This window comes from Solea senegalensis, linkage group LG10 (assembly GCF_019176455.1).
Source record: "Solea senegalensis isolate Sse05_10M linkage group LG10, IFAPA_SoseM_1, whole genome shotgun sequence".
In the NCBI taxonomy this organism is placed as follows: domain Eukaryota; kingdom Metazoa; phylum Chordata; class Actinopteri; order Pleuronectiformes; family Soleidae; genus Solea; species Solea senegalensis.
Window position 1 is genome coordinate 9,301,430 of NC_058030.1, and position 27,052 is coordinate 9,328,481.

The 27,052-nt window shown below is 41.6% G+C and overlaps 1 protein-coding gene across 6 annotated transcripts in view; it reads left to right on the forward strand.

Moving 5' to 3' along the window:
- The window catches only part of LOC122775460 (pleckstrin homology domain-containing family A member 7-like), a 96,292-nt gene that overhangs the window by 67,452 nt on the left and 1,788 nt on the right, over positions 1 to 27,052 (forward strand). For 3 of the 6 annotated variants that reach the window (XM_044035336.1, XM_044035335.1, XM_044035338.1), the window contains 21 exons: positions 967 to 1,071; positions 2,739 to 2,811; positions 4,860 to 4,960; positions 10,196 to 10,377; positions 11,865 to 12,410; positions 12,666 to 13,221; positions 14,113 to 14,196; positions 15,707 to 15,949; positions 17,458 to 17,511; positions 18,864 to 18,929; positions 19,939 to 20,019; positions 20,611 to 20,760; positions 21,059 to 21,160; positions 21,306 to 21,417; positions 21,798 to 21,928; positions 22,030 to 22,224; positions 22,312 to 22,408; positions 22,599 to 22,690; positions 22,914 to 23,186; positions 25,859 to 25,993; positions 26,720 to 26,853. In XM_044035336.1, coding sequence (XP_043891271.1) covers positions 967 to 1,071; positions 2,739 to 2,811; positions 4,860 to 4,960; positions 10,196 to 10,377; positions 11,865 to 12,410; positions 12,666 to 13,221; positions 14,113 to 14,196; positions 15,707 to 15,949; positions 17,458 to 17,511; positions 18,864 to 18,929; positions 19,939 to 20,019; positions 20,611 to 20,760; positions 21,059 to 21,160; positions 21,306 to 21,417; positions 21,798 to 21,928; positions 22,030 to 22,224; positions 22,312 to 22,408; positions 22,599 to 22,690; positions 22,914 to 23,186; positions 25,859 to 25,993; positions 26,720 to 26,853 — 3,512 coding nt within the window. The remainder of the gene's footprint in view (positions 1 to 966; positions 1,072 to 2,738; positions 2,812 to 4,859; positions 4,961 to 10,195; positions 10,378 to 11,864; positions 12,411 to 12,665; positions 13,222 to 14,112; positions 14,197 to 15,706; positions 15,950 to 17,457; positions 17,512 to 18,863; positions 18,930 to 19,938; positions 20,020 to 20,610; positions 20,761 to 21,058; positions 21,161 to 21,305; positions 21,418 to 21,797; positions 21,929 to 22,029; positions 22,225 to 22,311; positions 22,409 to 22,598; positions 22,691 to 22,913; positions 23,187 to 25,858; positions 25,994 to 26,719; positions 26,854 to 27,052) is intronic. The other 3 variants (XM_044035337.1, XM_044035340.1, XM_044035339.1) reach the window with 3 other exon arrangements.

Genomic DNA, 27,052 nt, shown 5'->3' on the forward strand with positions numbered 1-27,052 from the left:
CTCCATGCAGAAAGGCCCTTGTTCTGACCAGAGAGAGATCTAGCATCCAGTGAATTTCTTTAATCTGCACAGATGTTGCATGTTCATATACTTGACACAGTTAAAGCTTAAATGGGCTAGACAGCATCGACTACGTCACCAAACATTTCTAATAGCCTAAGCTGGAAAGTGTAGATTAAGCTGCTCGGGGCGTCTTATAATATAGTCACCTATTTTTGTCATGACTTAGCTGACACTTTCCAGTTCCTGTCTGCTTTCTGACATTTTATTGAACGAGCTGTCAGTTCATTTATCCTTAAATGTTTATAGATAACAAAAATTGCTTCCTTTGTAATTATAGGAGATAAGGTAGGAATATGGGTGTCATTAGTCAGGGGGGAACACTGTAGTCACTGGTTCAAGAGATTAATAAATGTCTTACAGGAAATCAAATATTGCATTTCCAGGTCCATTTTTCAATGCATCATTGGAATCAACTTTCTGAGTTGAAAACAACTTTCAGCTCAGGTTAGGGCTATGAGATTTAATGTTATACTCTATGAACACATTTATCATTCTAATGCTCTGTTGTTTATTTACTTGAGCTGCAAATCACACTCTTTATGGCAGTATATTGGCATTTGTATTCGTCATGGTGCTTGGCATCAATCACAGATGCAAACTAGACTAACAAGCAACAAATGTGAACATAATATATCCCTAAGAGCAGGGTGCAGAAAGCAGATGCCATCCCAGTATAAAACTGTAGTATGATCTTCATTCAAAAGTGTGTTAAAGTTGTTAGTTTTTCACTTCGAGAGCACTGAGCCATAAGGCCAGGTTCAGCATCTGCGTTGCTGATCTGCTGCATCTCACACAGCAAGCATGTCTGTTTTCTGTGGACCATGTCATTTACAATATTACACCTTCGCTGTGGATTTATTTTATCGTGTGAAAACCTCTAAACTTCTCTGTCTGTCTCTGCAGGGCTCCAGGTCCAGTGGCAAGGTGCACAGTTTTGGGAAGAGAGAGCAGGCCATTAAGAGGAACCCCAATGTCCCTGTGGTGGTGCGAGGATGGCTGTACAAACAGGTATGGACAAAATCACACACAATCTTTAAAATATGCCATATTCTACTTAAAATTCATCAATCAAGACTTTATGATATATGGAATTTCCATGCAGATGAAAATTTCCATTAGCTGGTGTAATCAGCTATATATTTCATACATATAGCAACACAGCTGAAATGAGACATTCATGATTGTAATGATTGTGTTTTTTTACCTTCCTATAGACATTAATGACAGTTGTGCCTGTTAATGCAGGCTGAGCTTCTTTGAGCTTTAGTCTGTATAACATTAACTCTGTTGGCCTAGTTTCACTGTTTCCCTATGCTGTGGCAGCATAAAGCACCTGCTGTTGATCACAGACAGAGTATTACTGGAGACTCTGTGTTTGTTTGATTTTATACTGGAGTCGGCATTGTTACACTAATAAGTGAAAGCTGAACAAAAACTGAGGGACGTTCCAGTTTTTAATTTAATGACCAGACTCGGAAACATGATGACACAAACAAATATGTACTGTACACACAATTAAATTCACAGGCACTTACTTATATAACACACAGTAGTGCAGTGCAGTTATGTTTTATTTGGGAAAGCGTGTACATTTATAACCCATCAGCATACATTGCTGATGGGGTATAAATGTACACACACGCATATATAATTTGAGGCACATTCGTACTTGTATAACGGGATAGCATCTACAATTCACTGGCTGGTCTCTGCCAGGTAGAAATTGTCGAACTGAGTCATCACACGCCGGTAACCAATCCTGAGCCCAAAACCCTCCTACTTCATTAGCTTATGACACAAAAACACAGGAATAGATCATAAATAACAGGGATTTCCCGATACAACTTTTTCACTTACAATACGATACCGATATTGCAACCTTGAGTATTGTCCAATACCGATATCGATCCAATACGATAGCACACACGCTATTGTTGTGATCATGTGGGCTCTGTGTGTTGGATGCGTGTAGAGCCCACATGATCACAACAACAGCTGTTGGATAGAAGTGCTGGAGCGGAATTGACTGCTTGTATCGGAGCGCTTATATCGGAGATTTTAGAGTCAGTCCGATATCGATATTGGATCGGGACATCCCTAATAAATAAATGTGGAAATATATGAATGAATAAATAAATGTAATTATTTATTTCTGTATTGTTTATAGATGTGTCATTTTTCGTCCACCATACATTCAGGGACAAAAACGTATAAATAAAGCTATTTGTATACACAAGATCTCAAACAACAAATCACCTTCTCTCACTTCCCCACAGTCACTGGGTTACATGGGTTAGAGGTGATTTCCTCCTCTCTGTATCACATTTGCTCTTCACACTGCATCATTATGAGCCAGAGCCAATGTATAAGTTTGTCTTCTGTGTCCTCCATGGCTGTGAAGCACCAATGACACGCCCAGCAAGCCACAGAATAAGGACAAACGATGACTCTCTTTTCCTTTAATATACCTCTTTCCTCTACGGTGGCTGCTGTTCCTCACTACCCCTCTCTATCCCTTTATTCATCACGCTGTCTCTTCGTTCTTCTCATTACGCTGTCTCTTTTCACATGTTTATTTTCTGTCTAGGCTTGTTATCTTTCTAATTTGTGCTTCTTACCATCTCATTATCCATTCATTTATTAATTTGACTCTTTACCCCTCTTTCTCTCTGCAGGACAGCTCTGGGATGCGTCTTTGGAAGAGGAAGTGGTTCGTCTTGGCAGATTTCTGCCTGTTCTACTACAAAGGTGAGGTCCTTTTTTTTTTTCATAATATGGAGTTGGCCCATGATAGTGGAAAAATGGATTCATGTCCCAGTTACTACCTCCTTCACTCCCTCATTGTTTGTGTGTTTCCTCTCTTCCTACAACATAATGGACACTAAATAAGAGTCTTAAGTTTTGGACTAAGTGTTATTAAGTGACTAAAAGTTTCTCCTACTCAGTGCCTCATGACCAAACACTCACAGCAGCAGCTTTAAAATAAAGAAATTGTTAGTCATCTTTATATGATTATAATAAAACATGGTCTGCTAACTAGTGTCAGACTTGAGAGGGTGTTGCTGCTAGTACCAGTACGGTTGATCTCATTTGGTCCTTCCTGGAGAAAAGGTGTAGTTTCCCCTTGCTGTGGCTTTGTGGGTGTTTGGTTGTCATGGTCACACAGCAAGTTGTCATGGCGAGATGAAAGAGTTGAACCATCACTTACTCTGAGCGTGCCCATGTCAGCTGCGATGTCACGTCAGCTGCGATGTCACGTCAACAGCTACGCGAGTCGTCAGCTTCTTACTGACGCCCTCACATGTACAGTAGTTATGCTGTCAATCAAGCCTTAAGGGTGACAAGGCAATTACGTCATGACTATGAGGTTGAAACCTCATACCACAGTTAATGATCCCTAACAAATATAATGGACAAGTCTGAACTGGATTCAATGATGCTGGATTTGATGTAAACTCCAGCTGAGCATGCGCGTGTACACACACACTCACAGACACTCACTCAAAGCCTTATTTCATCTCTATATTGTTAACTGAGCCTTTTGGGACACACTCCTTCACGTCCTCACCTCAACAGGAGGATGGAATCAATTATCAATCTTCTTTCTATTCCTTTTCTCCATCTTTGTTGCTCTATTCAAAGATTTCTGCCCCGCCACAATAATAAGAGATTTGATCTATTTGTGCACCTTCATCTTGTGTGTTTTTAGACCAGGTATCCTTTTGTGAGTATTTTACCTTTATTTTCTGTTTGTCCTTCTGTTCTTGTTTTTTCCCCCCCCTGTACTTTGGTAGTTGTAGCAACCTAAAAAAAAGAATTTGAAAATGTCAGTATTTCTAAAATCTTGGGCGTGACCTTGGTATATTCCTCTTTTATTCTCTTTTTTAAAGATAAAGTGACTTATTCTACCATTCTTGTGCTCCACTTCCCTTTCTCCACTTGTCACAGTCTGGTCTGCATAGTGTCTGTGTTTGTGTGACAGACAAAAGGGGTAAAGCTGATAGCCTCACGGTCTCACCCGCCATTTAGGGAATGTCTCCTCCAAATGTCCTTGGATTATTTTTAACCAATTACCCCTTTTATCCACAGAGCCGTCTTATCACCTCTCAGCTTCACGCATGTGCACACGCACACGCACAGGTGTTCCTGCACACATACTTATCATACCAGTACGACATTTTTAAGCAGTGATAGTCATCTCATGCACACACGTGCATACAAACACATTGTAGAGCGTTGGCACAACATTCAGAGGAAGGCAAACACTTGTGAGATGTTTTATTTATAGATGTGTGAGCTAATAAAGATAAGAACGGCAAGACTGTTTGTGTTTCTTACTCCGTGTTTGCATCGCAGACCTTGAGAGCAGGAAGTTATTTTTGAAATGTGAACATCTTTGTAGACAAATAGAACAGATAGAAAGAAAAACAAATAGAAAGAAAACAAGTGTTTTTTTCAGCATGTAAAGATGGACAGGGCAGAGCAGGAATGGCGGCTGGTTGCCAGCTGGAGCTCCGTGACGCTGGGATACCAGAGTGGTCGTTTACTCTTTGGCACAACACCATAGTTTGAATGACGGCAGATGAGTGTGTGACTGTGATGATCCTGGTGGCAGCCAGTGATGAAATTAGTGGGTGATGAGAGGTATTTATTCCCTCAGTTCCTCCTTTCCTCCATATCTCTTCAGTTTCTCGTCTCACCTTCCTCACCCTGATAATCAACTGCTTCCCTGCCCTCTTCTCTCCCCCACTTTCCAACCGTTCACTCTCTCTCTCTCTTTTTCTCACTCTCTGCAGACAGCAGAGAGGAGTCAGTCTTGGGCAGTATTCCGCTGCCCAGCTATGTCATTTCAACTGTAGGACCTGAGGACCACATCAACCGCAAGTATGCCTTTAAGGTACGTATCGCTTAGCTCTCTTTGATTTTATTTGTATGATGTGGAAAATAAAAAAAGACCAACACAGAATGCTCACATTTTATTTAAGAGTTCAATGTGTTTTTCACACTTGACTTATGCCATAAGGTCATATCAACTAATGACACCAAATAAATCCATTCAAGCCTCTTTTTTATTTCATGATTGTTTTGATTTCACCTCACACCATGAACATTTCTGTTAAAGCTAATGTGACTGTAACATGACTAATTGACTTTTGGTAAGCAGGATTTTCCAGGTGGCTCGGCACACTTTAGCGATGCTGTTGACTTTTTTTTAACGGACTCAGTTCCTGCTTGATGCCGCACTTTTCTAAATAATTCACTGACACTAATTGAGGTTTTCTTCCCACTGCAGGTACATACACTACATATTAATACCTCTCTTGCTATTTGAAGTTTCCACCAATGATTTGTATAATTGATGACAGATTACAGGTTTATTACAACAAATTATACTTTCCTTAACCACTAAAATTGATTCACTCTTGTTGTATGATGAAAATCAGGATTGGTGGCACACGACTCATTTTCATGGAGATACAGCATGAGTGGTTTATTTCCACTTTCATGCAGCACTGTTCATTGCTGTATGTGGACTCAAAAACGCAAGTTGCTGCGAGGCTTTCATAAATGGGGCGACGGTGTATTATTTTCAAATTAATATCATTTTGAATGACAGTTAAAACACACATCTTCTTAAAATCCACCATCTACCCACTCAGCCACCACTCACTTTAGTGCAGCACTCAACACCTGTTGTTGTGATGTCTATTACTACCGAGTGTCTGTCAATGTCCTCTGGAATGGAATGAAGCATCTCCATTCCCTGAGGCACAAGTCCCTTTGAGCCTGAAATACGTGATGTTACGAGACACATTCTTCACATTATTCTCGGCCCAAAGCTTATTGAACAACTAGATTGATTTAACTTTTAATAGGCTTTTGACAATATGGAGATATTAAAGAAAGACTTGGGACCAAAAGCCACATTTTATGTTCAACCTTAAGCAAGACAGATCAGATTCTGGTTCATTTTCAACCCTCTAAAGGGGATTATTTACAATTGTCTTTATAGTCACTTTGGACAAGCTAACTGCACAGGTTAGATGTCTTCCAGTGGTGCATAAATCAGCAGCTGGGCTGAATCCTTATGCCATTGATCCTATTTGTAGCTGGTGTTGGTCAGCTCACATATGAGCTTGATACTGAATTTAATTTCTCTCTTGGTTGATTCACATCAAAAATGATACAGCTGCCTCATCATAGACCTAATACTGTAGGGGAGTATAAACGTAAAACAATAAAAGTAAACAATTCAGCAAGTCTAATGAGTTAAATAACCAGTTATACAAATGTTATGCCTTTAAAGAAGAAAAGAAAAACACACAATGTTGGTGGTTGTTTACCTCAAGTTTGTTAGGAACTTGTACACACCTATCACTTATGAATTCAAATTTTCAAAAATATATAACTGAGCATTTAATGTGGGATTTTTTTTCCCCAATTGAGACAGTTATTTCAAAGAACTGCTGAAAGAGGAGTTTGCTCCCCCACCTGATGTTCCTTTGTGCTCCACACAACTAATGCTAATGCTTTGCTCAGATGATTATTAGTAATCATTTGAAGGAGGGAGTTCTTATTAAGGCTTGTGAAATAATGACTTCATTAATTTTTGCAAAATGTGCATCGGAGCCTGCACGGTGGAGCTGAAACATTTCAAGTTAGACCCAAAGCACCACAGTTAGCCCCCTATGTGAGCTGACGGTGGGTACGAGCGTATGAATGCTACACCTGCTCATGACGAAATCATCCCGAAGGCTAGTCAAAGCTGCGTGCTGTGACACCCTCCCACCCTCTCAGGCCCTTAGTCCCCTGTTCACTGAATCCTCTCCCCTCTCTTGTTCTCATTGGTTGGCTGCCTGACTGGGACTTCCCTCCCTCGCTGTGAGTGTGTCGCATCATCCAGTGACAGTCCTCTATAAATAGGTACTCTACACTTTCACGTGCTTTCATTTTACCACATGTGAACCCTTATATATCCTTATCCTTATGAAGTCGGTGTGGCTTTTTGGGTCCAAACGTGACAACATGTACTTGTATTTTTCTGTTTGATTCTTGATGCATGTCTTGAGCATTCTGGCTGATGTGGTTGTGTTTTTTTTTTGTTTACCCCTCAAACTCCTTGTTATCATGATATTAATCCTTGTATTTGGCTTAACTGGTTTTGGGGTAATTGTTCATTTGCTGTATGTGCAGCTCTTGTCGTCTTCTCCATCTGTCACAACGACTGTATCTGCATGCTGTTCTCTGGTGGTGTGAAGATAAAATTTGTTATTTGGAAGTCAATTCACCTCATGCTACTGTTGCACAAACGAAGAGCAGTGAGTGTAGCCTATGAAACCCCACAGTCACTCAGATGCTGATTTTCTTTTCAAAACAGCTGCTGCTTTCGGGGACCTTGAAATACAAGGAGCTATTAAAATTTAAATTCCTGTTGGATTTTTCTCTTTTAAACAGCAGGAGACACACCCACAAGCTTTCTGGGACATATCTTTGGTGGTTTTTAGTGTGAATTTTGTTTTTTACGAGAGGAGAATGCACCTTATCAGGAGCTTCGTCGTCCTCTGGCTGGTGGGGCTTATCTTATGAGCACAATGACCCTTTAAATAGTGCCTCGACAAAGAGCCTGTGTATGCTTGTCAGGGGCTGTCCACACCATTGTATGCCTTTCTGGGTCCGAGCGTGTTTATTAGTTTGTCAAAAAAAAGAAAGGCTGAAGGGGAATGAACACAGAAAGGGGAGGAAGTGATAAGAAAAATACAATTAAGGGCAAATAAAGACAGGAAGTTGTAAGACAAAGAATGGGGATGGAGAGGAAGGAGTAGAGTAAGTGTTGAGGCCTGGATGTGATGAACTGTGACAAACTACAGGTAAAAAAAATAAATAATCCAAAAAAATAAACAAAGCAAATATTCAAAGAGTAAAGTAAGACCGGAAAAGAAAAAACAAAGCCAAACTGTTCACTATTCACAGTATCAGTCAAACACTGTTGAATGAGTTGAATGATCCACTCAGCATTCCTGCTAAAGAGATGCAGAGAAGCCCAGTGTTATTTTAGACCACAAGTGGTGTGTGTTGCATTTTGTCACCATGGTGTGCACGGCAGTGTATTTTGATGCAACAAAAACAGGTACATATAAAGCTGGATATTGTAAGGTGATGGAAGTGGAATAAGTGTGGATTCATGACATTGTTTGCAAAAAATTAAGTTCCGGCCCCCAGCACAAGTCACCATTTTGTATTACAGCTTTAGGGTTTGGTAAAAGATTATGTGACTCAGGTTAGGAATTTATTTCAGCTTACTCGGCATATTACCATGCAAATGTGTGTCTCTGCCTCTGTGTGCTTGTGTGTGTGTGTAGGGTCAGAGACCATGCATTCCACTGTCTCTGCATGTGCCTAAACATCTGACTAGCACTGCAGTTTTTGTCTCTCATCAGGCAGCCTGTCCCATTGAAGCTGTAAGAGACCATCTGTCAGAGTGCCGGCAGTGAGTGTGCAGACAGGCGTGTTTTGACACCTGCTTCCTGACAACGCTGATGTTCCTTTCCTCAACATTTTAAGGGGGGATTTTGGACACGTCATTTTTAAGAAAACCTAGTTGCCCTTTTTGTCTTCCTCTCCCCTGGTGTATCTAACCACATGGGCTGACTGGGCCCTGTGCATGGTTTATATCTGAGATGTGGAGGACTTGGCAGACTTGCTTTATTGGATTATTATAATATTACAAAATAGCAATTACTCAGTGGTATGCAACCTGCCTTAAAAAGGCCTCTAACAACCTCACTCTCACCACTATTGAGAATGAGTGCACAACTATCGATAACTAGCGATTTTTGTTGTTGGTGCTTTTATGAATATAAACAATGAAACACTATTTGTGTGCTACATCTGTCAGTACTATCAGACCTGACTGCGGGAGTGTTTTTTAGTATACAGTGGCAACGCAGGGGCCATTTATCCCATCAAACTGCGGAGCAATCGTCTTTTCTTTTCTTTTTTATGTCATTTTCTTTGTGTTTTCAACCTGTTTATAACTGTGACGCTTTACTAGCACAATGTTGCTATTGCCTCCATCTTTCTTGACGTAAAATGAGTTACTTACTTACTTACGTACTTACTGTGGGCAACGCAGGAATGTCATCGAGAAAGTATCTATACAGAACAGGCAGTGGATGGCTGGACAATGGCTGGAAACTAATGATCTTCTTTGTGTTTAAAAGTTCACATTTCGAATTTTTTCGAAATTTAGATTAGTGCAGAGTACAAATGTAGAAACAGAATGCATCTAGAAAATGCTCTTGCAGCTCCTCTCATGTTTTTGTGTAAAGCTTCCACTTTCACCTGTACCCTCCTATTCTGAGAGACGGGAAAGTGTTTGTTTTGTCTTTGGTTTTACCCACTTCTCTTCATGTACATGTTAAGACATGAGAAATCTAGGCATCTTTAAACCTTTCCTCCTGATAAATTGGTATAGAAGCGATCTCGGCTATCACACCCTGACAACAGTGGGTTAGATCACCTTACTAATGGCCTTTTTAACTGCACTAACAAAGAAATATCCATCTTAAATTTGAATATGCCTGTCACATGCTTGTCACTTAAATCACACTGTTCAATTACCTTGTCATGGTTTGGAAGCTAATCAGGCTTGCACTTCACTCTGCCTCTTTTGGAGAACTAACGCCAAATTATAAGAAAGCATAAGTATAAAAGAAAGTTTATTTGTTCCTTGCCATTTGCCTTTACGTTAGCGTGTTACTAAGCTGTAATAGCAGGAAGAGACAGGTTTGTGAGAAGACTTTGGGGTTGGGAATTCATGTTCCTGCATCCACATTTTCTATTTTCCATTGTATTGAAGTATCTATCCTCTCATTGGTCCAGAGTTGTGGCTTTGTTGGCTGTGTCTGGCTGGCATTTGTTTTCTCTGTATTTCTATGGTGTGGTTCATGTCATTGGCTCTTTCTGTACTGGTTGATGCTTATGTGGTCCTTGATGTTTTTCCTCGTTGGATGGCATGACATCTCTCTGTCTCTCTGACCAAAGCTGCAGCTCATTTAATGCACCGTCTCTCAGCTGATGTCTCTGCCCCTTCGACCACAGCACTGACCCAGCCTCCTCTCTCCTCTCATAGGCTAGCCACACTGGTATGCGCTCTTACATTTACAAGCAGAGCTCTGTGATTGGCTCACAGGCGGAGCACAGTGGGATGCGGACGTATTACTTCAGCGCTGACACCCAGGAAGACATGAACACCTGGCTGAAGGCAATGAACCTGGCTACACTGATGCGGAACCACACAGACACATTCATCAGGTGGGGCTACACACACACACACACACACACACACATACATTCATGTCTGTGCACCTAAAAAAAGGGTTAGACTCCTGTTACATCTCTTTTTTCCTGTGTTTAACCAAAGATTTTCTTTTGAAGTTTCACTCTATATTGCTCGATGACATTAAACTTAATTTAGCTGCTACCCAGTGCATAAATATTTTAGCTGGAGTTGTAAAATGTTTACTTACTTATATACTCTTACAATATTTTGAGATTTTTTATTTGCTCTTGGCCTCATTTATTATTTATATTATCCTCAATCATTTTCAATCTGAAGACCTTATTTGAACCTAAATTGATTAATGAAAGACTTGCAGTCACAATCCATAAAAACAGTTTTTTGCTATGATACGTGTGTAAAAAAATTGAGTTGTTATAGCGAATAAACATCCTTTCTGGAAAGTGTCTCCATATGGCATTATAGAAGACACTAGCTCCTGGAAAACATCTGCTGTTTACAGCTTTAACGAATCTCTGTCAGACCTGATCTTATAGCATACGAGTGGCATATATTTGGTTATGGGCTTAATTCCTTTGAACGAGTCAATTTAGATGCTGTGAAATGCTGCTTTTTGGATGAGCAGTGGCTTCCTTTATGTATTATTCATGTGAGGATGAAGACCACAGATCAAATGTGATTGAAAGAAGGAAAGCCAAATGGAAGGCAGGTAAAACTTATATTTACCTTTACCTGTTATGTAGTCGTAACTTTAATATTTATCTACATATACACAGCACTATTTTCTTGAGCCACAACCACCACAATATTTCTCGGCATACTTTAGCAGTATGCAAATGATTGTGTAATACACAAAGATGACGTTTTTGAAGTGCTAGTAATACACCAAATGAAAAGCTGCTTTCACAGCCAGTTTAACACAGGCTATTAGGGTCAGAGCGTTTACCACAGTGCTAATATACATATATATTGACTATCTATAGATACCTCACTGGAAGTGTTCTGTCACTGGAGGCTGACTCGTTATTTTTTGAAGTTGAATTTAGTGTGCGCTTTATTGAATTTGAGAGACCCGACTATTTCTTTAGCTCAAGTGCTTCTTGTTAAATGGGATTTAACTTGTGCTTTTTTTATGTCTCGCTGTGGCTACGATCCTTTGCTTCTCATCTGGCCTGCTTTAAGATGCCGTGTGAGGTGTATTTATCCCTGTCCACAAAGTTGGTGATGGGACTGTAAAAAATTCTCTTTCATCAGAGTCATCTCATTAAAATTAATTTCAACACATCAGAACAAAGGCTAAGACCCTGCAACAGAATCTGTGGTTATTGAATCAAAGCCGGTGAAATCTTTTTAATCATTGAGTGGTCAGTGAATCTGCTGTAGTTAATTATTTCCTCTCTGGATTAAAACTCATACCATGTTAAAGAGAAAGTTGCGTAAAGTAGAGTGTGAAGAGGATAGTATGCATCCAGGCCTTTCATGCGATCTCTCCTCTCCACAGACCATCTGACAATTTAGACAAGTTGCATATATTGCAGCAGCAGGCTGTCCCACAGACGAACCACGTGAACCACCACAAGACCAAAACTTCAGACTCTGACATCACCAGACCAATTGTCCACGAGGTTCTGCTGGAGCCCATTCACCGCGACGCAGAGGATCACTGCAGCTTCCGCAAAGACTCTCCTGCCACCACTGTGTTGGAGCACACCACTGCCCTGGAGATGGACACACACACGTCCCTCCCCTCCAACCCCACTCCCTCTGCACTCTCACAGTCTGACCACATGTCGGCCTCAGCACCCGTGTCTAGAGTGCCGTCACGAGCGCCGTCACGAGCCGCTTCCACTCTACCCTCCAGCGTTGGTACGAGAAATGGTCTCGTGGAAACGCCCAGCCCCCATCTGGAGCCCAACGGGATCGCGACGGGAACGTACCAAAGGACGCCGCCGCTGTCCACTGCTGACACACACAAGCAGGTGCACAGGAGAAGTACGTTGGAGCAAGTGGAGCAGTGGGTCAAAGTGCAGAAGGCAGAACACAAAGGGTAGGTAATTGTGTCCTGCACAATATTTTAACATGTTTTTAAATAAATGAGTAATTACTGCTTTATGTATATAGATCCATACACACAATCCTTATTTGCAAACTCAAATTGAAAAGAACTGAGTTTGTTTTCAATAGGGAATATTTCAACAATAACTTTTGTACTAAAGGCCCATTCATAATTGTAATCATCCATTTTTGTTAAATAATCGCTAAATTAAACTAAATGACTAAGATCTCTCTTCCTGCTCAACAGCCCCCCATCCAGAGACAACACCCTCCCACGTCGTACACCACCAACACAGCACAAGTTCACCACCATAGACGCATACCAGACCCTTCCAAAGACTCCTCGGCAGAGTCCCCCACCTGCCCGACTCGGTGAGTACAAGTATGCCCAGGACCGTCTGAGCCACTTCCGCCTCGCACCAGATCAGAGTGTCTCGGGGGCCAACACCGTCTGGCAGCTGTATGAGTGGCAGCAGCGTCACCAGTTCCGTCACGGCAGCCCCACAGCGCCGCTCTACAACCCAGCCCCGGATTATCCCTTCGGCCCCCGCCCCCCATCCACTGTGCCTCCCTTCTCCTCAGCCCCCAGGTCCGAGGGGCCTCCTCGCTGTGTGTCTGTACCGCCGTCACCTGCAGACATCCCTCCACCGGGGCCCCCACCAGGCTTCAGCCGAACCCTGTCGCCCACACGGAGGCCACACACGCCGGCTGATAGGGTGACAGTCAGGCCCGTGGGTGGCAGGACGGTGGTGGACTCCCCCTTCACTGTGTCCCCCCGAAGGACCAAGTCTCAGCTGTTCAAGGTAAAGTGAAGTCTCAGAGCAGCAGAACAAAAATCCTGAGATGTCATTTAATTGAATAGGGTTAGGCTGTAGATCTGTATCAGTAAACAACAGAGGTCTGGACACAGACATTCACACACTCTGCCTAAGTGCATGTTCAAGAAGAAGTGCATGATTTTGCCCAAAGAAATGAAATGTTGATGTTAGCAGACGAGGCCGGTGCTTTTAGCCGTGACCTGTGTGTCTATGTACAATATAAGCATTTATCGCTCTCTTCTAAGTAAAGTGTTGAGCTCCTAATTGCTTTGGAATTCACCATTCATGCATGGACTTTGTGACATAAAAACTCACTCGCCTGTTGTTTGTGCTCTTCCCAAGATGAGACTATTAACATTTTTTTTCAACTGTCAAGTGCAAACATCTAATAGAAATGTTTTTCATCCAGAACAATGTCAGTCATTCTGACAGATGTTAAAACCCTGCTTCACTGGCCACAGTAATTGTTTTAGTGCTTTCGGTTACAATGGAAGATAAAGTGTCAGGTCTGTATCATCGATCAGTCAAATAGTCAACACTAACTGTTACCTACAGTATATTAGAAATGTACAATATAGAGTATGTGTGTATTCCCCATATTTATTATTATTATTATTATTATTATTATTATTATAATAATAATAGCAACCAGTACATTTAGTACATAAGTACATTTGCATCTCTCATTCATTTTTAATGAACATCATTTTATCATTCATCATTTTACACAAAATATAAACAATACAGTGTTTTGTTTTCAAGGTCATGTGAAAACCACAGTTGCAGCGTTTGCTGAAAGGAACTTGATAGCAGATTATTCACTGCTTTAATAACTTTGTGTGGAAAGACATAAATGTTTTGTCTGTGTGTTGTCAGACTGCTAATATCGAGAGACGGTCACTGCCTCCCTCTGGCTACATCACACACACAGTCAGTGCACCAAGCCTTCATGGAAAAACGGTGAGTTTCACACATTAAAGTGTAACTACTGTCATAGACATTGCATTAAGTCTATAATTATTTATTTATTGATTTATATATGCAATATGTTTTTGTCCCCAACCTGATTTTGGAGCAACGTCATAGTGTTCAAAGACACTTGGGATTAAATGTTTACATTATCAGCATATAGAACTTCGGACATCACATAAATCATTTTCCTCACAGCGCCGTGGTGGCTTGAAAAGCTCCTGTAAAATGAACGGCTTTAAACACTTTATATCTGCAGAGATCAAGCATAAAAGAAAAAATCACAAAACCTGACAGTCTGAATATATGTGATCTTTATGAAAACAGCCACAGTGGACATGTTTCCGGACCTGCAGTATTACATCCTCAACCTTCTGATAAACTTTCCCTCATTCTACTCCAGAGAACACTTTACAGCACGTAAAATAAACAAGATATTTAGGTTAGTAAGCATTGGAGACTGTAAAAACGCTGAAGTTGGCATACAGATTCACAGCTTCCTGGTCGGCAGTTTAGGGGAAACTTAGGATAAACTTAACTTACAATTGTGTCAATAACTTTGTCAAATAAAATAAGTATTTTATTAATGTCAGTGTGTCTTACAGTACGGCTTTACATACACGCATTTTGACATCAGTAAGAAGTGTAAAAATGCTGTGTAAGTTCCCTCTTTCTTAAGTTTACCCTTAACCGCCGCTCCGGGAAGCTACGTATCTGGATGTGAACTTCAACGTTGTGATTAACTACAGCACCTGAAATGAAGTGATCGCTCTACAAGCAGAATCCATTGTTTTGTTGGTTCCCATCTCTCCGTCTTCTACACTCTTAGAGTGTGTCTTATAGCGGCAGGATCTTTGCTTTTCCAGTAAGATGCTCTTCAATTAGCCTGTTGCCAACTGTTTCATCGTCCTGGGGCACAACATCTATCCACCATCTTGGCTTTTCATGAAAACAGCTGGTGAAGAGATGAGTTGCCCGACATATTGCCAGATACATATGTGGTTATATACTGTATATACTATACTGTATATATGTCTGTGTATGTGAACAGCGTCATTCTCGGCCGAAATGCCCCAATCTTGGTTATCTTCAAAAAAATTATCACCCCCATGTTCATGAAGGCTTTTAATAACTATAGTCATTTTTATTCCAAGTATTCCTATATTTAATGTTGTTTGTTTGTTCTGTCTTTTACTCTTTAAAGAACCTTGGGTACCTGAAAGATGCTATACAGATTTATTCTCTGCTATATGCAACATGTTTTTTGATACTGTTCAAACGTTAACAGTCGTCTCTAGCTGGACTTTTGGGAGAGGTGCTTCTTACCAGCATTTAATCCTCCTTAAATTAGCTGCAGTTCTGCTTTTTTCAAATTTGCCATATGTGCGTTGTCTTCCTCCCAGCACTGTGAACGCAAAGTTTCCATTAAACATGAAGAGTGTGACTAGTGCTTGGTCAGTATTAAGAATTGCCAGATTTAATATTCTGTGGTGCCTGACAGCCCGAGGAGCTCACTCTACTCCTCATTCAGCTGCGCCGGCATCAGGCCAAGATGGCCTCTGCACGCCAGCACACTTTAACCCAGCTCCATCGGCTCAACGGTCCTAAAGAGCCCTTCCACCACAACAACCTCCTCACTACTACCACCACTAGCACCAGCCCCCTCCTCAGGTCCAGCCCCTCTCCTGTGTCCCACCTCGGACACGTGGACCTCTCAGCTCCCCTAGGCCCTTGCAACACCAAGGTGGGGTTCCCTGTGACACACCTGCCTACCTTCCCCTCATTTTAACACTGGAAGAGGTTGCCATTAAACTTACTTCAGGACTGCATCGCATTTAAAGATTTTGTACTAAAATGTATTTTGGCATAAAGCCATTACTTCTCGTACCATGTGACTGAAAGGTTGATTCTGCCTCAAAGTAATTTAATATCTTTGATGAAGGTTGTTAGATCTTCTTTTCTCTTTTACCTGCTAAAAGCGAACCGTAAATGGCCAAATACAGAAAGTGAAATGCAGCTTCCACTTGCCAAAATCTGATTGCTTAGTACCTTGTAGTCTGAAAGGTTTCTGCCTCAAAGTGAACTCATTTCTTTAATCGGAGCTATATCTGACAAGTATGAGCTCAACCGTCTTTTAACTGTTCAGAATACCTGTAAAGGGCAAACGGGACCACTGAAATTGAGTTTTTCAGTGGTGTCAGTAATTTGATGCTGAAAGATACTATTACTTTATTTCATTCATTACATTTGAGGGATCGTATCGAGTCTTTCAAAGTCCTTCACCCTAACTGCTTAGCATCAAAAGTACCCTGCTTCCTTATTCCTTATCCTGTAATCCAGCACCTGCAGGATGATTAGACTATCTAGTGAATAACACATAAAAATGTTTACACCGCAAACAAACTGCTTAACAACAAATTCATACTTGAGAACCAGTATGTTTGAACAGTATTGCTGAAGCCACTGACACTTACCATATCTTCTCCACCTATATCCAGATTTATTCTCAGGCTAGATTATGTAAATCCCACATGATTCTGTTTCCAGTTGTGCACAGCTGAAAGCACATGTCTTAAAAAGCTGAAAAAATTTGAATCAGCAGCTGCATCAACGCTCGGTCACAGTATTTTAGTGGCAACCTCTCACCAAAATTCTCCTGCGCTTGATTCCTTTGACCACTGGTTTACCTGTGAGCTGGCTTGGCTGCCATCATAGAACCATCCACCTTTTCTCCATGTGCTGTTGTTGGCTGGTTGGTTTCCGTATTGCGCTTGTAGTGATAATGTCCATAGCATGTTGAGCTTTGAACTCTCTGATATCCACAATGGCACCCCATGCTAACTGGCTGACTGTGGATGTGACGGCCAGTTGGGTAGTGTGATTTGTCAATCTCTAATTTTTTGGCCATGCTTATTTTTTGTGTGGTTCTCTTCTGAGTGCTGTGAGCTGAATCAAAAGCTGAAGTTGTCAGTGAAGTTTCTTGTTTGTCACGGTAAAGAGCCACTGGAACATCTCTGCACATGAGATACGTGTCTGACTTTTTTGGTGTGTTTGTGAGTGTTGTGATGCATGTTAGCAGAAGCTCATCAGCAGTTAACACACCACATGCGATTCAAAAATCTGTTGACTTTCCAAATGACTTTGTGTGGTGGGACAAAATTGTCAGTGGAGCTTCTGTGGACTGGCTCAGATTGCGAATTGTTTAATTCTTGTTGACACAAAATATGTAACTTGTGTGTGTGTGTCTTCTAGGCTGATGACACATACATGCAGCTGAAGAAGGACTTGGATTATCTGGACCTAAAGGTGAGATGAGATGGTGTGAAATGGTTATAGTTTCTATACCGTTAATTACCTTCAGCTGTGCTGTTAATTTAATTCCTATGTCTTTTCTGATTTCAAGTCTTTCTAACGCACTCACTGACATGCACTTCATCAGTTTTACTTATGACACTTCCAGTATTTCTAACCCAGCGGCCCATGTTCAATTGTTCACCCAAGACATTAGTGTTTCAGCTACAAATGGAGATGTTCAGAGAAAGTGAGGATAAAACATCCACATGTTCTTGCCGCGATCTTCTAACTCTTCCCTGGTTTTAGAAGCATCTCAGAACGGCAGCCGCCACTTTCATTATGACTGCGGCTTTGTGTCTTTGTGATTTTTTTAACTCCCAGATCAGAGCTCTAGAGCCCCTGATCCTCGCAGTTCACAGTTTACTACTGCACTGCACTGCTGGGCCACTCAGGCCCCTAATGAACGTAAGCTCTTTGTGTATGTGTCTGAGTGTGTGTCTCTACAAAAAAAAAAAAGTGTGTCTGTGACTGTGTGTGTGTACGTATGCTTGTGCATGTCTCTGTTATGGTGTCAGTATTGGGGCGCATCTGTGTAGCCTGTATGCGAGTACGAGAGTCTGTGTTTCTACAAAGAAACATCCCAATGCTTTCAGCACCACATTCTTCATGGCTTGGCATTTTGGTATCTTTACCTTCATGTGACCTTCAACCCTTCCACTCCCCCCTCCCATGTGGCAATGTTGGCAATGCTGTGGCATAGTGGGCGTGGGATGGCTCAGCGGTGCATGTGTTGTGGCTGTGGCTGTGGCCCGGTGGTTGAAAAGCCAGCTGTTTCTACCATCGTCTCTGAAACACTGGACCTCCTTGACAATAACACAGGGCTTCTCTGAGTCACTTTGTTTGTTTATTTATTTACTTTTTTCCCCAAGGATAGAGCACATGAAGTATTCACTTTCAAGAACAACAGACTGTAGGTGTAACCCATGAAAATTGTTGATTCTCTCATTGTGGAATTAGCTCATGCTTTATTTAAATGACTTTCAAGTGTTTCAATTGGATCCTGCAGCCGTGTAGAATCCAGCAAAACTCAAGCGAGCACCTGAACTCAGGCAGTCCATTGTCATGTTGTGCAGGGCTGCATAGTATCCATAGCCATTGTGTTCTTCATGGAAGAGCTTATGTTGTGTGCTACAACTCACTCATGTTGTCATGTGGATGAGGCAAAGAGAACTTGCAACTAGTCTGCCTGGTAATAGTTTGTAGCTGGTCTCTGTGGCTCTATATTTCCTTTATTCCAGCATGGACTCTGACATGGTATTTTACTGTATGACTAACCCCTGAAAATGTTTATTTTTGGTTTCCAGGTGACAGGAAGTCAAACAATGAAGGAGTCAGGGAAACCTGTCAAGGTTGCAGAAAGCGATGTGGATGTAAGTGCAGGGTTTTTGACACAGGCAAGGATGTTTTAACTTCAGTCCACCTTGTATATGGTATATACGTTTGTGGGATGTCTCAGCATCATAGGGGATTCTTTAACATGGAGAGAACAAAAATCTGGCAAATGTCTCCGCTCATTTTGTCGTACGGTCTTTAGATGAATGCGCTTTGTTTGGCTCGTCTTCAGACAAGCAAACGTGAAGTTGTAGTGTAGTTAGGTGAACACCACTGACTGCCCTGTGAATTATCAAGGTTTGAATGAAATAAGAAAAAAGGAAATAAGAAAGTAAGATTTCAGTTTGTTTTTTTACTTAAATTGATTTGTGAGAAAACGAGATTGTTAAAAAGAAATTGTATTGTTTGGATTATTAAACTGAATGAATTATGGCATTTGTCATCGTAAGCACAAAATCATGTACATATCGCTTTAAGCAATTTATGAATGTGTTGTCCTTTATGAATATTTGATGAGCTCCAACAACAGCATAGCCACAAATAAAACAACAGGATTAATAATTTATTTCATGGCATATAAAAAGAATCATAGACAGTAAGAAATTCTATGGACAAGCACTTTATTCACATCACACTGTGCACCCTTGTTACGTGGACGTGGTGTTGTTTTACTGCAGGAGGAGAGTGATCCAACCTTTGCAGAGTTTAATCGGGATTAATTAATAAGGCTCAGTGTCTCCCTGACACTGTAATTAAAATTGCCAGGTGGGTCACACCCATTTTGTGTAATGGGCTCATTTACAACAATTAACACGCAAATGAGGTCAGGCATCAGGGAATGGGTGAATATTATCTGTTACAAACCTGCCTGTTATTAATATATTAACAAGGAGATATGTATATATTGACATAAATGCCTGTGTACACTATATATTCCCTCACAAAATGCAGATACACACTTTTTTTCCCCCGAAGAGAGCATACACTTATTTCAATGCCCCCACTCTCTCGTACCCTACCTACTCAGCTCTGCGTCTCCCCCTGCAGGTGAAATTGAGTCGGTTATGTGAGCAGGACAAAATCCTGAAGGATCTGGAGGCGAGGATCAGCTCCCTGAAGGATGACAAGGTATTCACAATGTGCTGCATGATATGCGTAGGCTCTTCATGGTCAATCTTACCCATGTCGTTATTCTGGCTGACCTCAGTTGGTTCGATGACTCAACCGGATGAAAGTGTTGAAATAAGAAATAGTACATGATGATGTCACGTTGAAGGACAAAACCCACCAATGCTGTTTGATAATAGATGGTGATTCATTATCCGTCTGATAGAAACAAAGTAGGTTTCATTTTACAGAGAGAGTTGAAGGGAGTCATGGACGCTGATTTCTTTGACTGTCTTGACTGGGAAAGTGAATGGAGCTGTCGGTATGGCCAGAGCTCAAAATTCCAACTAGAGCCACTAAGTTTATTGTCAGGAAAGATGATGTGGTCAAGTGTATTAAAAATGACTGTATATACAGCCTTGTACAGGGAAGTATGAAAATGCCAAAGAGGTAAACTCAAGATTGATGGTGGAAACTTGCTGCCCTCTAGAGGCAGTATAGCATAGCAGTTGCACACTGAAGTCATTTTCCAGAGCAGTGTTCCTGTAAACAACAGCTTACTTTGGTTTGCTTTGGTTAACCTCATGCTGCTCAATCCCTCACCCCCTCCAGGATAAGCTGGAGAGTGTACTGGATATGGCCCACCAGCAGATGGAGCAGTTCCAGGATCAGTCGGCCCACGCCAACAAGATCGCCTATCAGCAGAGACTGCTGCAAGAAGACCTGGTGACTATCAGGGCCCAAATATCTCGCCTCTCCACGGTATGTATGTGTGTGTACAGGGTTAAATATATCACGATATGTAATGATATTTTTCCTGCAGCCACAAAAACCATGTCCCACAGAGGCATCCCAAATCTCATAACATCTGTCATGTGCATGTATAAGTAGGTCAGGATGTTTGGGTGTGTGAAAGGGTCAATGGTTCAACTGTGTTTTCGTAAATAGATGCATATAAGCACGTCAGTTTGTATACATGCGTCTTACTAACTGTGTACCTTGACAATCCAGTGTATGTGTCACCCAAATCTGTACGTGTGTGTTTGTGTGTGGGATGCAGGAGATGGCATACGCCTGGGAGGAGTACAGCAGGCTGGAGAGATCGGTAGAGCAGTTGAGGACAGTGCTGCGTACACATATGAATCACAGTGCCACCCCTCAGGTGATGCCTGATCCTGCAGCTCAGAAACAATGACGAATAATTCTCACATCTCAAGTTAATTTAAAGGACAGCAGATATCATCAAATGATCAAATGCATGACGGAGAAAACTAAGTTGATGTTTGTGTCCATGTGTCGCGTGGTAGCAAGAAAAAGCTGAGATGAAGCGTGAGCTGTGGAGGATTGAAGATGTGATGGCGGGATTGAGCGCCAGCAAAGCCAACTACCAGGTCACCATTGACTCTGTCCAGAATCCAGGTGAGGAGAGGATAACAGCCTTATTGTGACAATTGCTTTTAGGTTGAGGGCAAAAAAACCCAACACACACACATGCACAAAAAAAGCACGATCCTCTTCAATACATAATAAAGATCTAAAGATACACCCATACATAATCAAGAGATGCAATTTATTTTAGTTTTGTGCAACAAAAACAACCACCAGAGTTGTCAAACATTCATGTCATACTGTTTATAGGCTACTAAAGATTATAATGTTTGAAACTCCGTTTGTAACTCTGAGAATCTGACTGTGAAAATAATCTATGTTGTCTTGAAATGGTGGCTTTATTTATGTTCGTAAATGTATTGACAATTTTAAAGCTGAACCTTTATTTCTACGTTTACGTGACCAAACAGAGAGGAAATTAGTGCCTTCGGTGTCAGACCTGGCAGTGCCTTCTCATAGCGCAGAGGTGCAGCCGCCTCCTCGTAGCTGCGTCCCCAGGATCCTCTCCCATACATTGCCTCATAGCACCGTGCCAAAGTGGGTGAGTGTCGTGCAAAGTTCAGGGCCTGCTGCTGGATTTAGTCTGATCGTGCATCTGAAGACTTTACCAGTGGTACAATTAGTCCATTTCACCTGTTGCAGGCAGAGGACAGCGCCCCGCCCCGCCCTCCCTTGCCCCTCCTCTATGACTACGAAGAGACACCGCCTGTGGTGCCGCCTCTCCCCAAGGAGGCCTCAGTCATACGGCACACATCGGTGCGTGGACTGAAACGCCAATCAGATGAGAGGAAGCGGGACAGGGAGACTGGGCAGTATGTTGTCAATGGAGACTGTAAAGTATGCTTATATCATGATGTAAAATATTTTTCTCTCGAGTTTAGAAAAAGTCATTGAAGTGGTATTTTTTTACACATCTGGTTTCAGGCTGACCTGCGATCTTACCTGAGTGAACCTGAGCTGCCTGGAACTAATCCCTACAACACTGGATCTGACACTGACTACCAGTATTTCTCAGGCAAAGGTATCAAATGTGATAAAGTACATGATTTCTTGGCCCCACTTTTATGTGCATGTTTACCAAATAACGTCATATCATGCAGTCATTTTCTTCTGTGTATCGGTATGTGATCTCATGTTATTTTTCTCTTTGAAAACATTGCTGTATGGAAGTATGAGGAAATGTGCCTTCTTATCACATTGTTATCAACTAGATCTGTCAGGATCCTCGTCCCAACTGAATCAGTCAAACTCCATCTCATCCTACGTCACACTAAGGAGAGGTCCACGGAGCTCTGGAGCCAAGGTGAGTCAAGACGATAAGGAAGGGGAAATGTGCCAACATCTTTTGACTTTTCACTTTCATATCCTTTAATCCTTCTTTCTTACCCTCTGTCATTGTCTACTGCTTTATCCTCTACACGAGGCTCTCTGCCTGCCTTCAGTCTGCTCTACCAACCATCCATCCCTTCTCTTACTTTCATCCTGGCTTTGTTTCAGTCATCCCTGTCCCTTATTCTCCTCCCCAGTCTCAACAGGAGAGACCTAAGAGTGCCTTGGAGTGTCTGTCATCTCCTACAGAGGCCACACAGCTCACGAATAGCCAGACTCGTGGCCGAATGACTGCGGAGGAGCAGCTGGAGCGCATGAAGCGCCACCAACGGGCGCTGGTACGCGAGCGTAAGAGGAACCTCAGCCAGGGCGAGCGCTCCAACCCGGGTCTCTCCATGTCCACCAACACCACCCAACGCTCCTCCTCCTCCTCCAGGATGCCCTCCGGCTCCTCGGAGCCTCCAGCCTCTGTACGTTTCCCTCCGCCCCCACGCGGCAGCAGCAGACACAGGGAGCACCACCTCCACCCCCCCTGTTGTTAACTCCGTCCAGCTGCACATTAACCTTGCAGGAATGCTAACACACTAGTACTCTTTGCTGTGTAACCAGTGGTTGTTGACAGTAGCCGCAAAACACTAACAAGCTAAAGGGCAGGATGTTGCTGCAGCTGTCTTAGCCAGCTTGGTTAACGCTTTAACAACAACGGGAGGAATGAGCACTGAGCTGCAATGCTTGGATAGATTTGGACTGGGACTATGTAGCTCCCTGATTTTTTATTTTTATTTCAATTTTTTTTAAGTTTTAGGAGTTAAAGTGAACCTTGTAACCACTGCCGCCTGGTGGAACCTCACTGACACAGTTTTGAATGTAAATCCATATAGAAAATAAGGGAGTGGAAGGCATCGTTCTGCCTTCAAATCTCTGTCTAATCACTAGAAAATATAGAGAAGAGCCCATTTATGTACAGTACATCTACATACAGTGTACTTGTACACCTTTATTTATTTACTGAGGGATATTTTCAGTATACAGTTGTACAGTTTTATTTTGTAGAGATTTGGTATATAGAGCATATAAAGGAGTGGGGAAATGTTGGAAAATGAAATATAAGTTTTCAGACCGATGAAATGAACAAAGAGGCAATGATAACGGCACAAATCATGATCACACCTCCCTGCTTTCTTTTCTTCAGATGGAATCCAAGTGCCTTGTTTTGCAGATGATCCCTTTGCCTTTGTCGCAAATGTACCTCCTCGATCAACGTCGTAATCGATCCCCGTTTGTTTAAAGCACACCTCTCCACTGCGGAATCCTTTTTAACCTGTTCAATTATTGACTTTTAAACTGAAGCTAGCTTACGGCTGCATGCGCCCATTTGTTGCAGTGAGGGAATGCGAGCAGCGCTAACACACCTGAGTGTGAAAATGTAACATTCACAAAGTCAGTCTTCTGATAAGGTGAACACAATTAGAAGTATATTAACAGGTCATAATAACATAGTTCAACATCTGACAAGCAATACATACATTCTGACTACTTTTATCCTAAGTGCATATAACCATAAACACCAGACCATATCTTACAACTCCACCAGCACAAAACATGTTTACACCATGTTGTATTTATTTTGAATGAACTCTAAGGTGATTTTAATCATTTAACAGTAGTGGGGAATTACATTGCCACATTCAGAGACTGGTGAGAGAAGCTTTACTCGAGTGCGAGTGCTTTTAAGTGGCTTATGCCGTGCTGTTTTATGCACCATAAATATACAGGATAGTTTCAAGCAAGTGGGCAGAAATGCAATAATTAGAATATAAACAAGGAGCAGACAACTCTGACAGTGGAAATGTATGTGGGTAAAAGAAAAGCAGGTTATGTACAGTGGCAAAAATTGACTGCTTTGTATCAAACATACAGTATTTGGAATGTTAGTGTCATTAGACAAACAATTCAAGCATCACCAATGTTCAAATAATAATAGTCTAAAATGCAGGCAGCAAAAAAGCAGTCTGCATTGCATCAAACATGCTTTCTAAAAGCAAAGTCTTCTACTCCCATTTTATTCCTGTCCTGAAAATGAAGTGTTAATCTGGAAAACTCTCTGCCATATTGCTTTCATCTTTCCTCGTCAACAGTACAGTCAATAAAAACGAAAAGTCCATACAGAAGAGAAGAATTATGATAGAGAACTTTGAACTTAAAGACTCAAATAGCTTATCACCATCTAATTCTCTGTTACTGGGAAGCAATGCACAACTCTTTCCCTTTTCTATCATGTAGAGATTTACACTCGACAATAAAAAGTTTCTTGCTTCTGAACCTCCTCTTTGCTGTGTTCTTCCTAATCTGGTGGGGGGTTTGATGAATGCATGGTATTCTGTCTCTGTCTCTGTCTCTCTCTTTTTTGTGCAACTGATTCTTCTGAGCGCACACCGAGGCATGGGATGCAGTGTTTCTCAGAGCATGTGAACACACCAACAGATCAGACTCTTCTGTGAGCTGCTGGAGTGACAAGGATGCATGCATGGCTTTGATGCGCCTTGGATGGACACTCACAAGTACCCCTCACCACATACACTCACATACAAATACACAACTAACATCATCAGAGGATAAGTATGATGTTTCACATGGTGATATGTAAATAACAGCGTTTCCTAAACTCCTCGTCATTTCAAATGCTGGGATAAACTTCTTGCTCATATATCTTCAATCCATATTTAAGTCCCTCTACCTGAGGCGCAGCTCACTGCAGTGATACTTGACAGAGCTGACAACGTCTCTGCAACATTTCCACACACAAATACATAATGTACAAATGATTCAAACACATTTAATATTTTATTTTTCCACTTCTCAACTCCACTGCTGTTGTTCGCTAGCATCCTGTGCCCTGCCTGCCACTGCTCCACATGGCTATTTTTGATTAACCTGTACTGATCAGCTGAAATAGCATTGCTGCAGTGATTGCAGTGGTTTACCTGGAAATGACATTCATTTGCTCAAAATGTTACATCATTTGTTAAGCTATTCAAACATTTATGGAGTTACACCAATGTTTTGGGATTCATTTACTCTCACATCTATTGTTCACCCGTATAATCCCGACTCCTGCCCTGTCTGGGCGTTTAATTGGCAGGAGGAGCGACGAGGTGCAGAGGGTCAGAAAGAGAGGGTCAGATTTCAGCCTGATGAGTGGATGAAGCTGACGGCCACGTACGTACGAGAGGTGGACATTGAGCCTCTTGACTACGACCTGGATATCAGCCTAGAGGTAAATCACACATGTCACAGTCTCACCAAACAAAACATAGAGTACATGGATGTATGTGAGTATCAGGCCCTCGTCTGATTATACGAAGGATGTAGAGAATGCGCCACTCTTGTTATTTCCTTTTATTTGCATAATAACAAGTGGAAGTTTATTGAGAATAAGTTAGAGAACAAGATGGATATAGATGCAGTTTTAATTATTGAAGTATTATATCCATCCACTTTCTACCACTTTATCCTCCACATGAGGGTTGCTGTCTTTTAAAAACTGACTTGTTAGTTTACGACCATGTTTAAATTCCATATGTGGTGTTCCCAGAACTTTGTACTCACTGCTATGAAGGTCATATAGATATTTTTGTATTGTTATCAATGCATTTTAAGCCTTTCAAATAGAATCATCTTTGTGGTTTGATTTTTGCTTAAACTGGACACCTTACTGACTGTTTTGCTAGATTCTTTATTTGATTTTGATTTTATTTCTCCTTTTTCTTTTTAAGTAGTTCCACATGCTTAATCTCTTAATCTGAAATTTGCAATCAATTATTCAATATCATGATTGAAAATGCACAACATATCATCGATCACCTTGTATATCTTTATTGGATTAATTAAAATGCTAGTTGTGGTCTAGCCTCCAGTACACACACACACACACACACACACACACACACACACCATGACTGGCCTTAAACCAAACCTGTATGACTGTCTGTTCAATACGCAGCTGGCCAAACCTCGAAAAGTTCCCATCCCAGAGCGGTACGTAGAGTCCGAGCCTGAGGAACCTGCCAGTCCAGAGGAGCTGGAGGAACGCTCTCGCCGGGCTGAGCGCATCAAGAACATCCTGGCTAAATCCAGGTACACAGCACTCTGATCATACACAGGACTTAGGTTAAGAAAGGCTGTTGTGTTCTATCTCTGGGCTCAGTTTGAGAGAACTTTTTGGAGACCGAAATGGTAAATATGCTCAATTTGCACCACTCACTCTGCAGTCAAGTCACATATATGTACATAGCCCAACACTCTCAGACTGGTGTCTTGTCAGTGTACCATTCAT